This window comes from Myotis nattereri, assembly GCF_964212035.1.
Source record: "Myotis nattereri genome assembly, chromosome: 16".
Taxonomy (NCBI): domain Eukaryota; kingdom Metazoa; phylum Chordata; class Mammalia; order Chiroptera; family Vespertilionidae; genus Myotis; species Myotis nattereri.
In genome coordinates, this window is record NC_138091.1 from 4,960,362 (window position 1) to 4,978,257 (window position 17,896).

Below are 17,896 nucleotides of genomic sequence, written 5' to 3' on the forward strand. Positions count from 1 at the left end.
GAAAGGAGCAGGCATGCTCCTGAGAGGGAGATCGTGCTGAGGTGCTGCGTTTTTAACATAGACTCTAAGATGCAGCCCCGGTTATTCAACTTGAACCCTGATATCTCAGGACATGTTGGCATGCATCTTGACAATTTAGTGTTCCATATGCTGTATCCGACATCTTCAAACTTAGGGTCACTTTTTTTTTTTTAACACAATATGTTTCTCTTTTAATTTTCCAGTGATTTGCAAACCTACCTCCAAAGTCCAGCAGTTTAATGCCTTATTGCAAAACATTTCAAACGTTAGAATCACACCAATCCAGAACATGGCATATTACTGAAACCCTGTAGGCTTCAGTGTGTGCTTGCCGATCACTGCATTGGGCAGCACTTCAGACAACTGCCAGGGCTGGTCTCTTGTCTGATTCTGCGCCTCTCTTGCAAGCTGCCCCTTCTAAAGAGTTGACTATTTGATTTGAAAGTTACTACTCGCTGATGGCTCAGCCACTTCCTGAACCTACCACTTGATCAAGACTTGAAACCAACTCATACCCTCAAAGGTCCCGAAGTGACATAGTGTTCCCTTCTTGACTGATGGTTCTTGACTGAAAGGCAATTTGACTTTGACAGTCATCTAATGAGAACTCAAAAGTCATTCTTGGTTCAGGCACAGCCAAAGAACTTGCAAAAACTCTCTGACGAGGTCTCCCAAGTGCGACCAAGAGAAGGTAAGAGCATCTGAAAGCACCTTGATCGTAACACAGGACTCACTGATTTACATCCTCATTTGCATATACAGGCATTTGAGGGAAGATTGTTAGGCTAGTGGGAGGGCAAATGAAGTTCGTATTTATTACCAAGAACTCAATAACTAGACAAAGTAGACTATTAAGTAGTTTTGTATTTTAGATAGTTTGAAAACTTAGCTCATTAGTGATCATCATCAGTCCTATTGGGTTTTCAAAGGTATTTTTTAGAGTCAGAATAACTGATGCTAAGGTATACGGGAAAATGAGGTTCAAGCCTCCTCTTTGCCACGAACTGGCAAGGTTTCCTTCCCAGACCCAGCTCCTTCCTCTCTTAAGCGAGGAGATAACAGCAGGTTGCTTTTAAGGCCCCGTAGGCTCTGCTGTTCCTGAGAGTATCGGTCAGCTGAGAGTCAGGTGCCCGCAGCGCTTCCTTCCCGGGCAGTCCTTGGACCCTCCTTGCCACGGTGGCATTTCCATAGTCCAGCTGGGCTGTGGACCTCGTCTTTCTCTTCCAGAAATTGGAAAAGCCAGGATAGTTTTCATGGATCTGCAAGTGATGTGCTTTGTTGGACATGTACAAATTAATGGAGGAAAGATAATAAATAACTTTTCAACTCTGGCTTCTTTCCATTTTGAACCATTAAGAGAAAGACACTGAAGTGAAAACTTTCCTTGAAATTAAAACATCGAACCTTTTCCCTGAAACGTTGAGTCCTGGGGCCTGGCAGACAGAGAACATGCATGCAGCGCGACTTAAGGACTTGATGGGCCACACGCAGTGTTTCTACAGAAAGTCATTGTCGATGGCAGCACATGACACGGCCCTCAACAGCAGCGGGGCAAGGCCCGGGGGGTCCCTCAGCAAAGACCATTGGTCTTAGGGTGACTGCCTCGGTTTTCACTGTGTATCATGAGACACCAATAAGCACCCATGGCAGGCGTCTCAAAAAGAGGTCGTGGAAAACACTGCACATCTGTGCCTAATCAACTGTGTCCGTTTCTAAAACAGCCTGTCTGCGATTCAAAATGTGTGTGCACCACTTAGCTTGTACCACTTGTTCTCGTGTTGTCACCTCTCCGCGAGCGGCATGGCTGCATATCACCGCCAGACTCTCTGGGATTGGCTTTTAACTCTGCGTGTGCGCACGTGTTCTGCCCTGATGCCAGCCGTGTGCCTGTGCCGCCCTTTGTGTTGTTGTTACAGCTGCAGTGCGCCAGCTGCTCGCCCAGGACTCCGTGGTTGTCTCTGAAAGGGAGCTCTAGATTCATGTCACTGAGTTATCTTCCCAGCTCTCTTGCTGCAGATGCTTCGATGCAGCATCCCTGGCTCTGGGGGCCGGGGGCCCGTTCCCAGGGAGATTCCTGAGCAGTTTCTGAGGCCTCACATTAGTACTTTTGATTGCCAGGAGCCTCCGGCCTTTTATTCGGTCAGTGCAGAAACTGGTCCTCTGGTGCCCCGGCCAGCTGAATTCTTTCCCTCTTGGACTACTTATTTTTTTCATAGCTTAAATTTACGTTTATGGCATTAGATGCACAGCCAGGAATTCTAAACAGCTGTCTGCTTCCCTGCTCCCAGCCCCCATCTTTACAGATTTGCTTTGGAATGTGTGGACAGGAGCTTCCCCGAGGCCTTTAGGATTTTTATGCTGTAATAATAAAATAAACCTTTTTCTCTTTTTCTTCTTTGGCCGTGACTAGCGGACAGTAGAGGGAAGCAGAGTCACTGTGACTTTCAGAGAGCCTGACTTTGATTTCCTGGGCGCCTCCGCCTCCCCAGCACAGCTGTCTGTGGGTGAAGAGCTAGCGGAGGAGCCTCATGTGGCATTGTGAAGTCTTTAGCATTTTCCCTGTCTGAAGCCTCCTGACTTCCAAGAGTATTGGAACCAGGAACTCAAGCAGGTCAGTCCTGCTCTGGGTGTTAGCTCTCCTGGGGGACAGCGTCAGCTGTGGTACTTACGTTTGTAGACTGAGGTCATGTGGCATTAAGCAGCTCCTTTACCAGCCTTTCCCTCCCATTTCTATTTCCACAGCGCCATGGTCTCTGTCAGCTAGCAGAGCATTGATGGAAGAAAGACCCAGCCCCTGCCATGATGGGAACCTACAGCCATTGCTCTTTGAAAGGGGGAGTCATGTAGAGGAGAAATTACCTCTTTATAGAGCACGCTGTCTCCTCGTAGCACCCACTGTTTCTCACACACAGTCATTGCAGTCAAGTCTCTTAACCTTTTTTTCTACTTTTTTGGAGTCAACTCATTACACAAAGATGATTCTTCCCTCTTTTTTTCTCTTTTTCTCAGAAGATTCAGCAGGCTTTTACTTGGAGCATAAAATGAAATTCTGAAAACACACACACAGAGACCAAAGTACGAGTCTGTTGTGAAAAGCATTTGGATGCACAGCTAGTGTTTAGGGAGCAGTGGCCTAGCCAGTGCAGGGCGCCGGTGAATGCGAGGAGCCAGGCGTGTGCGCCTCGTGGAGTTTATCTCTATGCTTCCTTTTGAATATGGTGCCCGATAATCTTGGGATTAACACTCTTTAAGGCAAGAGGAAGCCATCTATGTGGCATCTCACTCTGAAGTTAGTCCTTTCCTTATAGCAAGGCTTGCCGAGCCGGCACAGGCACAGGCCGGGTCTGACTTTGTTGCTGCATCTGAAACAAGCCACCCACAAGTTCCGGTTTGATTTCCAATATTCCCTGCTGGGCTCAACAGTAGTAGGTGTTTGGTTGATAATAAACGGCGTAGGTAAGCCAGTAGCTTATTTCGGTGACAATGCTTATTGGAATCTAACTGAAAACAACTACAACCAAAGCCTCATGAATAAAACTTACTCTGGAAACTTAAAGACTTTTAAAATCCAGAAGCATAGAGTTCAAAGTGTGATTTTAAACTTTTGGAAGTACATACGTTTGTGAAGATCTGTACCAGTTCAGCAAATCCTACCTGCAGTTCTCATGTGAGGAACTCGTGTGCAGTCCAGATGCGTTGGGTCGTTAGCAGCTACCTTATCCACAGGAGAAGACAGGAGTTTCATCTGATCCAAGGAAAACCAGGAACAGGATACTCTAACTCATGAGGATGTTGTGGGTGTCACACTGGAGACCTACTGGATAGAAATGTATCTATTGGGAGCTTTACCTCAGATTGAGGATTCTTAGAATGAGATAAAATCCATTTGCCGAGTGTTTTCACATTGAACAGTGAGACAAGTTCAACCTCAACTTCAAGTGCCCAGCTGTGTTTGCACCCCATGTCTTGCTGTGTCTACTCCTGGGTCTGCTGGATATTTTTATATGTAAGCGTTTATGAAATGCTAAATAAATGTGATTATTTAGAAGAGTCTGTTGCCTGATTTTTTAAAAAATCACTGGCCACATTTCTGCAGGGCCTTTAAAGTCATTTGTTCTCACTTTTCTAGTGCACATAATTTCAGAACTTTAAAGCCACGTCAGATAGCTAGAATTTGAGGCAGCAAGCTGGACTTCCAATACAAATTATAGTCAGGAGGCTCATTTTAAATATGAATGTCATTATTACATGATTTTATTATTAAAACGAGAGCAAGGAGCAAAATACTGATTTTACATAAATTATTTTTTAAAGCAAAACTATTGGAAAATATATCACATAAAATTTGAAGTCTAGATTTGTTTTATTTTTGTTGAAATTTAAAAACAGATCTTTTGGTGCTTTAATGTATTGGATTTCTTCTTACTTATGAAGTAATATTTAGGTATGCTGGTAACAAAATGGAGATGTATAAAGAAAAATGTTAATCTTTCTTGCCCTCTAGTACCACCCTCTAAGGTAATCAGTGTTCACAGTACATATTTTTCTTTACCTCCCACTTTACTCATGTGAATACACACACACACACACACACACACACACACATATGGTTAATTGATATTTTTTTACAAAAATGGGATTGTATCCGTACATTACTCTGGACGTTCACGTTTCACTTAGCACATGTATTGTGGGCATCCTTTCAGGTTGACATAACTGCATGGAATCCCAGGCGTTGGACGTGCCCTAGAATATTCAAATAATGTCATACTGATGAACATCAGGATTATATTTTCAGATTTTTTTCTTTCCAAATAATACTGTAACCATCCTTATTCATGTAGCCTTCTAGACTTGTGTTTTATTGTGATACGATGGGTTCATGAAAGTGTGACTGCTGCCTTAGAGAATGCGCACACCTTTCATATCAATAGACGGCGCCAGATAGCTTCCCTGAGACTGGGGGCACTCCTGATGCCAGTGCCTGTTTACACACAGCCCCAGCGGCAGGTAGTTCTCATCTTGATTCTTGCCAATAGGGTGAGCAAAAAGCGCTCTCTAGTACTTCGGTTCACCTTTCTCTGAGCATGTGTTCATATGGCAGCCATTTGTATTTCTCTTTTGAGAATTGCTAGTTTAACACTTACGCTGATTGTTTTATTGGCGGGGGGTAGGAGGGGGGGTCGAGGTGTTTATCCCCTTGCAGTTTGGGTATTTTGGCTTTATCTTTTTCATGGAAAATTTTATATTGTTATGTAATAGTTTGTCGGTATTTTCCATTACTGCTTTTCTTTACTGGACTTTGTTTCTGTGTAAGATTTCCCCCACCCTATCCATGTACAGATAGACTATTACCTTTTCCTCTCCTATTTTCTACACACACACATTTTATCTTTCTTTGCTTGCTGAGTGGTGCGAGGTGGAGGTCTTTTCCTTCCACACGACAGCCAGGCGTGCAGCAGTTGTCCTTTGCCCACTGACTGAAATGCCACCTCACATTGTTCATGTCATATATATTCAGAGAGATTTTTCCAATATGTCCTCATTTCTTTTTCTCTTGAGTTGGTTCTACTTTAAAATATTATAATGCAATTATTAAATTGCTGATATCATTTTTAAATTCTTTCCTTTCAGTTTATTATTTCCTGGAATTTCATTGTGTTCTTGAGGCAGGTGCTATCAAGTGTCTAATTCTGTTTCCTGTCGTAAATGTATGAATATCTCTTTGGTTCAGTTATTCATTTATTTTTGCCTGTGCATTGTGCCTGACTCCTTTAAAGGAGCTTCTTCTGCCTTAAACTGGGTAAGTTTGTGTTACATGTCAGAGACCCAGGAGCTCAGACAAGCACAGAGGAACAGGTGCACACGGGTGGACATTCGCTCGTGTCCAGTGTCTTCTGTTTGGTGACAAAAGAAGGTGGGAGCCAGCTTTCTCAGTCTCATCTTACTTGGCCTGCTGTGGCTTTCCTCCCCATCTGCCCTTTCTGCTTTGCCCTTTGTGCCTGGAATCAACCAGCCCTGGTCTCCGAGGACAGTCATATCTGAACGTCACTGATCCTTTGCAGGAAGAATGCTCTGCATGCTGTCTGGGCATCCATGCTGCGCCCAGCCCTGGCCCCTGGTATAGGGGACATGAGCAGGGTTTACCCATATCTTTATTTTCTTTGAAAGGGAATTGGAGATACTAGTAAACCCTTAATATTTTCTTTCCATATTTTCCACCTTATTCTTTACGTAGCAGAAATTCTTCAAAGCCTAGGGGGAGTAGATATTTTTCCGTAGTATCCAATACTGATGAAGGATTTTTATGATATATTTCTTGGGTTCTTATTGTTGGGGTTGGAGATTAAGATGCATGTGTTTACCAGTAGATTATCATCTTACCCTGTTTGTTTTTATTGTCGTATGTATACTTATATTGAAATTCAAAAGTGAAAAGCAAGACATTGTTTCACACCTGAGAGACCGAATACGTACTAATTTGTTTTCACTCTAGAGCTACAGACGCCTTTTAGATTTGTTTGGTGCATAACAATAGGAAACATTTTGAGAAAATTGCACTTTGGGCAAAGGCATAGAGTGAGCAAAGGCACGAAGGCAGGACATAGAAGCAGCAGAACATCAGGTGGCGAAGCGTCTAGTTGGGAAGCTGGGAGGGATGTCAGTCTGTAGCCCCGGAAAGGCCCGCACTGCGGGAAGGACCTGTGTGGACATGTGATTGACATGACATTCAGCTCTAGCTGTGAAGGTAGCAGTGGGGCAATGTGACATTTCCCAAACATAATTAACCTTTGAATACTTTAAAAGTAATTACTTATAAGAGCTCATGTGTTCTTGGATCAAAATAGGTAACACAAAGTGGTGTCCTTTATGAGGAAGAAGTGCTGTAGTAAACCAACATTTATAGACTGTTCCATAACCAAACAAGGAGAGCAATGACTTAGAGATTAGGTAACATTTTTAAAAATGAAAGATACAGACATAATTGCATACACACACACACACACACACACACACACATATATATATATACATATATGTATATATATGTATATATTTAAATTATAATGGAAGATATATAAGGTAGACCAGCAGTCAGTGAGATGACATGGTGCATGGGGAATACATCTCCTGCCCTGTGTTCCTGCATAGGTGACCTCACCTACAGCTGTCTGTCATTCTCAGGTATGGATTGCCACTTCCTAAGAGCATATTACTGCATAAAAATAAGAGCAACAAAATAAATATTGGTAGTATTTTTCTTAACTATATGTTAAATAAATTCATGTTTTTTAAGTGAGGAAGATACACCCTCTTTATTTTTAATTTTTATTTATTGCTTGATTTTAGTGAGATAGAGGAAGGGAGAGAGAGAAACATCAGTTTGTTGTTCCACTTATTGATGCATTCATTTGGCTCTTGTGCCCTGACCAGGGATCAAACCCACAACCTTGGCATATCTGGACGACACTTTAATCAACTGAGCTGCCTGGCCAGGGCTATGTTAAATAAATTTAAACAAGAAATACCATCAAAATTCTTTTTAGAAACCTTGTATGCCTCTCAGGACTTCTATGCATTATTAAAAATTTGAGAAAGACATGGCCACACAGCCGGATTTGCATTACAGTTTCACCGTTGAGAAGCCGCTTTATCCTTGTCAAATTTTTCTTCTAAAATATCGAAGTTTTTCCTGGTTGGTGTGAGTCAGTGGTTGAGCATCAACCTATGAACCAGGAGGTCACTGTTCGATTCCCAGTGAGGGCACATGCCCGGGTTGCCAGCTCAATCCCCAGTGGGGGGCATGCAGAAGGCAGCTGATCAATGATTCTCTCTCATCATTGATGTTTCTATCTCTCTCTCCCTCTCCCTTCCTCTCTGAACTCAATAAAAGTATATCTTAAAAAAATATCGGAGTTTTGTGGGAAATTCAATTAGATAATGTTTTTAAGACATGATACTTACTTTGGAGTTATGTCATACATGTATTTTCTTGTAGAAATTATTCATTATTGTTATAGTTCACCTGCTGGTGGTGGATGGAAACCCGCCTCCTCATTGTTTTAAACATAGCCCCTAAGCAAGGGTAGCCATTTCAACTGAGATGCACCTGAAGAAAGAAGCTAACTGCTGTAAAAAATGAATGCATTAGGCTAATTGAAAGATGGTATATTTGTATTCAGCTGTATTTACAAAACATCTAAGCTGTATTTGGTATTTTGGGTTGACCTTAGAACCTAACATCTGTCTTAGGAGTCATCAGCTAGCCTTGAACAAATGTTTACTCAAATAGTGGTACCTTGCAACTTCTCATTTAATGTATTTGCTGTAATACACCCACCTGTCTCTATGTTTAAATGCTTCTTAATATCTTTTATCCAATATAGAGTTCTCATTCTTCCTTGGAACAGTGGAAATGTAATACGGTTAACCCTTGAACAACACTGGTATTAGGGCAGAGTTGAGAATCCGCGAATTTTGACTCCCTTAAAACTTAACTACACATAGCCTACTATTGACTGGAAGCCTTACCAATAACATGAACAGTTGATTAACACATCTTTTGTACATATAGGTATTATATACTGTATTCTAACAATAAAGTAAAGCTAGAGAAAAAATTAAAATCATGAGGAGAAAATATATTTTTCTCTATACATACTTTTCTCTGTATTTATTGAAAACTAGAGGCCCGGTGCACAAAAATTTATGCACTCGGGGGGTCCCTCAGCCTGGCCTGTGCCCTCTCACAGTTGGGGACCCCTCAAGGGATGTCCACCTGCTGGTTTAAGACATCTAAGCTGGCAGTCAGATATCCCTCTGGCAGCCCAGCAGCCCTCGGGGGATGTCCACTTGCCAGCAGGGAGCAGGCCTAAGCTGCAATCGGACATCCTTACCACTGCTGAGGAGGCAGGAGAGGCTCCCGCCACCACCACTGTGCTGGCAGCCGTCAGCCTGGCTTGTGGTTGAGCAGAGCTCCCCCTGTGGGAGCACACTGACCACCAGGGGGCAGCTCCTGCATTGAGCGTCTGCCCCTGGTGGTCAGTGTGTGTCATAGTGACCAGTCATTCCCAGTCGTTCTGCTGTTAGGGTCAATTTGCATATTACCCTTTTATTATATAGGATAGAGGCCTGGTGCACGGGTGGGGGCCGGCTGGCCATGCCCTGAAGGGTGTCCCGGATCAGGATGGGGGTCCCTCTTGGGTGCCTGGCCAGCCTGGTTGAGGGGCTGAGGGCCGTTTTCAGGCTGGCCACACCCCTTCAGGGTGGGAGTCCCCACTGGAGTGCCTGGCCAGCCTGTGTGAAGAGCTGATGGCTATTTGCAGGCTGGCCAAACCCCCCAGCGGGGACTCTCACCCCATGGGGGTGTGGCCAGCCTGGGTGAGGGACTGAGGGCCATTTTCAGGCTGGCCACGCCCCCTGGCAACCCAAGCTCCCAGCCTCTTCTTTTTTTCTTTTTTTTTTTCCAGCACCTCCTTGAGCAGAGGCCAGTGGGCTGGAAGCAGGTATCTGGGATTTATTTATCTTCTATAATTGAAACTTAGTAGCCTTGAGCAGAGCCCAGGGCAGGCAGGAAGCTTGGCTTCCTCCATTGCCGGGGGCAACCCAAGCCTCCTGCTTGCTCCAGCTCCGTGGCCACTGCCATCTTAGTTGGGTTAATTTGCATACTTGCTCCTGATTGGCTGGTGGGTATAGTGGAGTGATGGAGTGATGGTTAATTTGCATCTTTCTCTTTTATTAGTGTAGACAATCCATGTCTAACTGGACCTGTGCAATTCAAACCCATGATCAGGGGTCAGATCTACTTCATCTATTAATGGTGTTGTTACTGGTTGATCCCAAATAATTCTAAGGCAGACTGTTGTAATGAATTTCAAGCCTGTTTATGATTAAAATACTAATAACTATTCTTCAGTTCAGGCTTTGTAAGTCTGCGTGCACGCACACACGCACACATACACACATCACTGTTATGTAACACGGTTAGTATTTAGACCAGTAGCTTCTCTAATGCACTTAACCTGCAGAGTTTTCTCATACTGATGCTTATTGTTCTAGCCCAGGGGTGGGCAAACTTTTTGACTCGAGGGCCACAATGGGTTCTTAAACTGGACCAGAGGGCCGGAACAAAAGCATGGATGGAGTGTTTGTGTGAACTAATATAAATTCAAAGTAAACATCATTACATAAAAGGGTACAGTCTTTTTTTTTTTAGTTTTATTCATTTCAAACGGGCCGGATCCGGCCTGCGGACCGTAGTTTGCCCACGGCTGTTCTAGCCTGTGGACTGATTGGGTCGTTGGCTATCTGAAGGCACAGGGACTGGGAACTGTTTTTGAAGCCTTGCACTTTTCTAATAGAGTCTGAACGAGTTTTCTGACTTATCATTTGATGTTTTGAATCACAGAGAAACTTGGATAATTAAAGGGAATACTTCAGTAGATATAGGGTTTTTATTTTGTCCTTATTATCAAGGAATGAAATGAAAATGAATTTTTTAAATGATCTTCCTTTTAGGAGGAGTGCCCTAAGTTTCTACAAGGCCTTTTGGTAGCAAGTATTTTTAATTAAAAAAATTTTTTTAATTGCAGTTTACATTCAATTTTATTTTGTATTGGTTTCAGGTGTACTGTACAGTGGTTAGACAATCATATACTTTATAAAGTGGTCCCCTGATATTTCCAGTACCCAATTGGCACCATACATAATTATTACAATGTTGTTGACTATATTTCCTATGCTGTAATTTACAACCCCATATTTTATACCTACTAATCTGTACTTCTCAATCCCTTCACCTTGTTAACCCAGTCTCCCAACCCTCCTCCCCTCTGGCAACCATTAGTCTGTTTTCTGTATCTATTTATGTTTGTTTCTGTATTGTTTCTGTTTTGTTTGTTCCTTTATTTTGTTCATTAGGTTCCACATATAAGTGAAGTTATATGGTATTTGTCTTTCTCTGACTGGCTTATTTCACTTAGCATAATACCCTGTAGGCCCATCCATGCTGTCACCACTGGTAAGATTTCATTCTTTTTTATGTCGAGTAATATTCTTTGGTAAATATGTACCACAGCTCATGTATTGATGGGCACTTGAGTTGCCTCCATAGCTTGGCTATTGTAAATAATGCTGCAGCCCTAACTGGTTTGGCTCAGTGGATAGAGCGTTGGCCTTCAGACTGAATGGACCCAGGTTTGAGTCCAGTCAAGGGCACATGCCCAGCTTGCAGGCTCCATCCCCAGTAGGGGGCGTACAGAAGGCAGCTAGTCAATGATTCTCTCTCATCATTGATGTTTCTATCCTCCCTTCCTCTCTGAAATCAATAAAAACATATTTAAAAAAAACAATGCTGCAATGAACATAGGGGTCATATTCTTTTGAATTGTTTTTTATTTTCTTCAGATATTTACCCAGAAGTGGAATTGCTATGTCATAAGACAGTTCCATTTTAAGTTTTTTAGGAAACTCCATACAGTTTTCCATAGTGGATGCACCAAACAGCATTCCCACCAGCAGTGCATGAGGGTTCCCTTTTCTCCATATCCTTGTCAGCACTTGTTTGTTGATTCTGACAGGTGTGAAGTGATATCATTTAAAAATGGGCAAAGGACCTAAATAGACACTTCTCCAAAGAGGATATACTGATGGTCAAGAGACATGAAAAGACTCTCAATGTCACTAATCATCAGAGAGATGCAAATTAAAACCATAATGAGTTGGCAGGTTATTTAAATGGATGGGTAAGAGGGTGGCCCGCTTTGTTTCTCACCTGCCTGAGAATGTCTGGGTCAGAGATAAGAGGTATTTTTTCTGCTCATACCTAACCTGATGTTACTCTCTTTCTGCACATACACCACCTAATTTTATACTGTGTAACACAATGGGGAAAATAAAATAAGAAACCAAGCCGCTTCCATAAAAAAAATAATTAAACCCAACCCTCTACCAGTTTCTGAAATGCCTACTCTTTTCTTCCAAAGATGTCATAAGTTTACTGATTTTTTTTTCCACCTAAAAGAAGGGGCCATGGAGAGGAAAGTGTAGAGCAGTGTGATGTAAGTGTTTTAAGTTCTGTTTCACTTAAATTCATTCTGTTCACATTGATTGCAGATCTGCAGGGGAAAGCTTTGAGAATTAAGGACAAGTAAATTCAATTGCAGAAGTTTATGAGTAGCTAGATTCATTTAAAAAAATATCAGCAAGTAGATATTTTAAACTTCCACTGACCTTATTACAATATACTCCTAGAAATATTCTTTTTGAGCCATTCTCATAAATTAGTCATCATCTTGCAAACAATTTGATATAATAAAAAGAGCAGTGGTTTAGGAAGTAGGAGATTGGGAGGTCATTCCCAGGGAGATTAAATGACATGCTAACATCCGCTGGGTGAGGAAGCCGTGCGCTGGGTGAGGAAGCCGTGCGTGAGAGGGTTGAATCCGATGAGCTATCGCTAAAAGACTTCGATGAGTCTGTGCTTGAATTCAGAAACCACATTCAAAACTTGCCAGGAAAGCTTGGGTGGGAATAGAAACTTCGCCTTGTGCAGAATCGCAGTGTTGCTTGTTCTAGAATACCGTTCCCGTCTGGCTCCTGGAGGGCAAATGGTGTAGGAGTCAGGATTCTGCTGTAATAGGTCATTGTCTGGCTGGTCAAGCGGGAAGGTATTGAATGGCTGCAGGATTGTTGGGAGGCTGAAGACAGATGCTAGCGGAGCTTCCAGGGGCCACTCCCCAAAGTCACAGCGCAGGACGGAGCGACCCGGGCTCTGCTACCTCACTGTGAAGGGGAGCCCTGAGCGTGGGGAGCCTGCCCGGCAGGCGGCTCAGCTCTGCTGCAGCCTGCCTCAGCCCGAGGACGCCGTTCCTCTTCCCCAGCGCTGTCCACTCCAGGCCAGGCCACATCTTGCCGACTAGTGGACCCTAAATCACATCTGAAATCCTAGTTGCAGGGAGTCCTGAGGTGTCACCTTCCCAACCTTTGTGGCCCAGGTGGGGTCTGGGACACACGGACAAGCCAATTTACTGTCGTCACCATGGACAGTAAACTAAGTATTTATGATGAATAATATTTGTGTATTTTTTTTTTACAGTTTATAGAATAGACTCACTTTTTTTTCCACTTTTTTTTTATTTCTACATCTTAAAGTACTATTTCTGGCCATTCCCAAGAAAACATCGCTGATAAAAATTGAGAGCAGCACCTACCTTATTTCCAAAGACACAAATGGTGAAGAACAAGATTTCAAATGTGGGCTCTCCTTCCAGATCCGTGTATCTCCTCCACATCCGTTCTGTTCCCTTCCGCGTCTTTCCCCACGCACACCCTCCACCTTTGCGACTGACTTGCTCTTTGCCGTGCAGACCTGTGCGTGCAGAGTCGGAGCCCGAGGCTGATGCCCCCGGCCGCTGGCCCGGCATCTTTGCCAGCAGAGCCTCCGCAGCACCTTTGGAGCCCGCGACCACCGTGAAGTCCCTTATCAAGTCCTTTGACTTGGGACACCCAGGTATTTAATTGTTTTGTTTTATAAGCAAAACTCAATTCAGACCAAGGCCCCAAATACCAAGCCTGTCTCTACTCCGCACTGACCCCAAATTGGTGCAACCACAAGGGTTCTTCTAGATGAGCGGTTCTCAACCCTTGGGCGGTCGAACGACCCTTTCACAGGGGTCGCCTAAGACCATCCTGCAGATCAGATATTTACATTACGATTCATAACAGTAGCAACATTACAGTTATGAAGTAGCAACGAAAATAATTTTATGGTTGGGTCACAACATGAGGAACTGTATTTAAAGGGCCAGAAGGTTGAGAACCACTGTTCTAGATCGTCACAGGGAGCCTCTGTACAGGAAAGACATGCTGCAGCTGCAGTGACCATGGGCAGTCTCCCTCCCCACCTCATTGCCTGCTCCTGCCTCCTCACCTTCTTTTTCCGCTCTGTCCATAAAAACCAGGTCACTGCTGTTTTATTTGCCTTCTGTGGTCTGCAGTCAGCCAGAGCCTTCACCTCCTAAGTGAGGCATTGCCTCCTGGGGGTCGGCGCGCTGGTTGGTGCCCTGGCCCGCCTCATCCTGCAACACGCATTTGGACTTTTCTGCACCTGGTCTTGTCTTACGTGCGACCCCCATGCGATCTGTCATTCCTGATTTTGTATGGCCCACCTCTTTCTGGAAATGTCGCCTTTATCCACTGTTATCCACATATAAGAAAAAATGTATATCTATACTCTATACACATAAATTTAAAAATAACAATGTATTTCTTCACTTGACTCAAGAAATATGCTTATGATATTGGGAGACGAGTAATAGCTGATCTTAGGATGTTCCTAGTTATTTCTGTTAAAATAGTTTGCAGCCAAGTTAGATTAAGATTAGACTACAGATGTTGAAAGATAGGAAATCCCAGTGACTCACTCAGTCTATGAAGATGGGAAATGAATTAAAGGTGGTTTATGCAAGAATTTTCCTGTTCCTTATTGCATTGGGTCCTCATGTGTCCTGTGTCTAAGACCAACACCACTTAGTTCATTGCTCCCCTCACTCTCCAATTCAACACTCGTCCACGGGAAAAAGGAGAAAAGAGGAGACATAATACTCTATAAACAGCATGGCATACATTTTTAATCACCAAAAAAGTAACAAATCAGGAACTGTTATTTTTTATTTTGAACTCGCCGACATATAAATGTTCCCATCTCTTGCAGGTGGAGCTGGACAGAATGTTTCTGTCCATAAGCCCCCCAGAAGCCCCTTGAGCGGAATACCAGTGAGGACGGCCCCAGCGGCCGCTGTTTCTCCAATGCAGGTATAGAAGAGGATTGCGTGTAGGTGGTGGTCTGTGTCAGCCAACAAAAGGGAGTAAAAACCAATTGGTTTATTTTTTGAGGCAGGTTAAACATTTTTAATAAACCTAAAGTAGTAATAGTTTAACTTTCTTTTTTTTAATATATTTTTTTTGGATTTCAGAGAGGAAGGAAGAGGGAGAGAGAATCATTTATCGTCTGCCTCCTGCACACCCACACTGGGGATCAAGCCCGCAACCTGGGCATGTGCCCAACCCAGAATCGAACCATGATCTTCTGGTTCATAGGTTGATGCTCAACCACTGAGCTATGCCGGCCGGGCAATACTAGTTTAATTTTAATTAAAATTTACACTTTTAATGCCTAATAAAGGTCCAAGAGAGACACTATAAACTTCATACAATTTTGGTAACTTTTTTTTCGCTGTAAGATGACACTTGAAGTTTTCAATTAAATGAAGATTGTAATTTTTACTAGAAATGAACATTGAACTAGATGTTTTTCTCAAAGAATTGTTTTTTCTAAAATACCCTCAGAAGGAATGTTTACAATTTATAAATTCGTAGGAGCTCACTATATGCAACCTACCATCTGTGCTGTTTTCTGATGGATTCAGACCAAAGCTTCTTGGCATTTTCTAAGACCAGGGTTTTTCTTTTATATCTGTTTGTTTGTTTGTTTGTTTATAAAAACACGTTTTAAAAAATAATTATTGTTGAAAGTATTACATATGTCCCCCATTTCCCCCCATTGACCCCTGACCCCCTCCGGCCCACCCCACTCCCTGCCCCAGGCCTTCAGCACCCTATTGTCTATGTCCATGGGCCATGCATATGTGCATACAAGGTCTTTAGTTGATTACCTCCCACCATCCACCCTCCCCCCGCCTTCCCTCTGAGATTCCGCACTCTGTTCCATGCTTCCCTGTCTCCGGATCCACTCCGTTCATCAGTTTATTTTGTTACTTAGATTCCACATATGAATGAGATCATGTGATACTTGTCTTTCTCTGACTGACTTATTTCACTTAGCATGATACTCTCCAGGTCCCTCCATGCTGTCTCAAAGGGTAAGAGATTCTTCCTTTTTACAGCTGCATAGTATTCCATGGTGTAAATGTACCACAGCTTTTATCCACTCATCTACTGATGGGCACTTGGGCAGTTTCCAGATCTTAGTTATTATAAATTGTGCTGCTATGAACATAGGGGTGCATACATTCTTTCTGATTGGTTTTTCAGGTTTCTTAGGATATAGTCACAGAAGTGGGATCACTTAGTCAAATGGCAGTTCCATATTTAATTTTTTGAGGAAACTCCATACTGTTTTCCACAGTGGCTGCACCAGTCTGCATTCACACCAGCAGTGCACTAGGGTTCCCTTTTCTCCACATCCTCACCAGCAATTGTCATTTGTTGATTTGTTGATGGTAGCCATTCTGACAGGCGTGAGGTGATACCTCATTGTTATTTTAGTTTGCATCTCGCTGATGATCAGTGACTTTTAGCATTTTTTCATGTCTCTTGGCCATCTGTATGTCCTCTTTGGAAAAGTGTCTATTTAGGTCCTTTGCCCATTTTTCAATTGGATTGTTTGTTATTCCTTTTGTTAAGTTGTATGAGTTCCTTATATATTTTGGATATTAACCCTTTATCAGATGTATCATTGCCAAATATTTCCTCCCATTCGGTGGGCTCCCTTTTCTTTTCATTTTTTTTTCTTTTTTTTTTTACAGAGAGGAAGGAAGAGGGATAGAGAGTTAGAAACATCGATGAGAGAGAAACATCGATCAGCTGCCTCCTGCACACCCTCCACCGGGGATGTGCCCGCAACCAAGGTACATGCCCTTGACCGGAATCGAACCTGGGACCCTTCAGTCTGCAGGCCGATGCTCTATCCACTGAGCCAAACTGGTTAGGGCCCTTTTCATTTTGATGGTTTCTTTTGCTGTGCAGAAGCTTCTTATTTTGATGTAGTCCCATTTGTTTGTTTATCCCTAGTTTCCTTTGCCCTAGGAGATGTATCTGTAAACATATTTCTGTGAGAGGTGCCTGAGATTTTGCTGCCTATGGTTTCTTCTGGGATTTTTATGGTTCCCTGATTTACATTCAAATCTTTTATCCATTTTGAGTTTATTCTTGTGTGTGTTGCTGCTCTATTTTCTTTTTCTTTTTTTTCTTTTTTTGCCTTGTATCTGTCCAATTTTCTCAAAACCATTTACTGAAGAGACTGTATTGACTCCACTGTATGCTCTTGCCTCCTTTGTCAAATATTAATTGGGGTCTCTGTTCTATTCCATTCATCTATATGCCTGTTCTTGTGCCAGTACCAGCCTGTTTTGAGTACAGTGGCTTTGTAATATAATTTGAAATCTGGCATTGTGATTCCTTCATCTTTGTTTTTCTTCTTCTTCAAAATTACTGCAGCTATTCTGGGTCTTTTTTTTTTTTTTTAAATATATTTTATTGATTTTTCACAGAGAGGAAGGGAGAGAGATAGAGAGAGTTAGAAACATCGATGAGAGAGAAATATCGATCAGCTGCCTCCTGCACATCCCCCACCGGGAATGTGCCCGCAACCCAGGTACATGCCCTTGACCGGAATCGAACCCGGGACCCCTCAGTCCGCAGGCCGACACTCCATCCACTGAGCCAAACCGGTTTCGGCTTCTGGGTCTTTTTTTGATTCCATATAAGTTTTTGGAGTATTTGTTCTAGCACTGTGAAATATGCTGTTAGTATTTTAATAGGGATTGCATTGAATCTGTAGATTGCCTTGGGTATTATGGACATTTTAATGATGTTAATTATACCAGTCCATGAACATGGAATACTCTTTCACTTGTTTATATCTTCTTCTATCTCTATTTTCAACATCCTGTAGTTTTCCAACTACAAGTCTTTTACCTCCTTGGTTAAGTTTATTTCTAAGTATCTTACTTTTTTGTGGCATGGTAAATGGGATTTTATTTTTTTTAAGTTTCTCTTTTTGAGAATTCATTATCGTTGTATAAAAAAGACACCTATTTGTGGATGTTCATTTTATATTCTGCTTCATTGCTGA

The 17,896-nt window shown here is 42.6% G+C and overlaps 1 protein-coding gene across 2 annotated transcripts in view; it reads left to right on the forward strand.

Moving 5' to 3' along the window:
• The window catches only part of SPECC1 (sperm antigen with calponin homology and coiled-coil domains 1), a 247,101-nt gene that overhangs the window by 171,645 nt on the left and 57,560 nt on the right, over positions 1-17,896 (forward strand). The window contains exons 8-9 of one of the 2 annotated variants that reach the window (XM_081110787.1): positions 13,389-13,531; positions 14,735-14,835. In XM_081110787.1, coding sequence (XP_080966913.1) covers positions 13,389-13,531; positions 14,735-14,835 — 244 coding nt within the window. Of the gene's footprint in view, positions 1-2,763; positions 4,070-13,388; positions 13,532-14,734; positions 14,836-17,896 lie in introns of those variants that run through there. The other variant, XM_081110788.1, reaches the window with a different exon arrangement.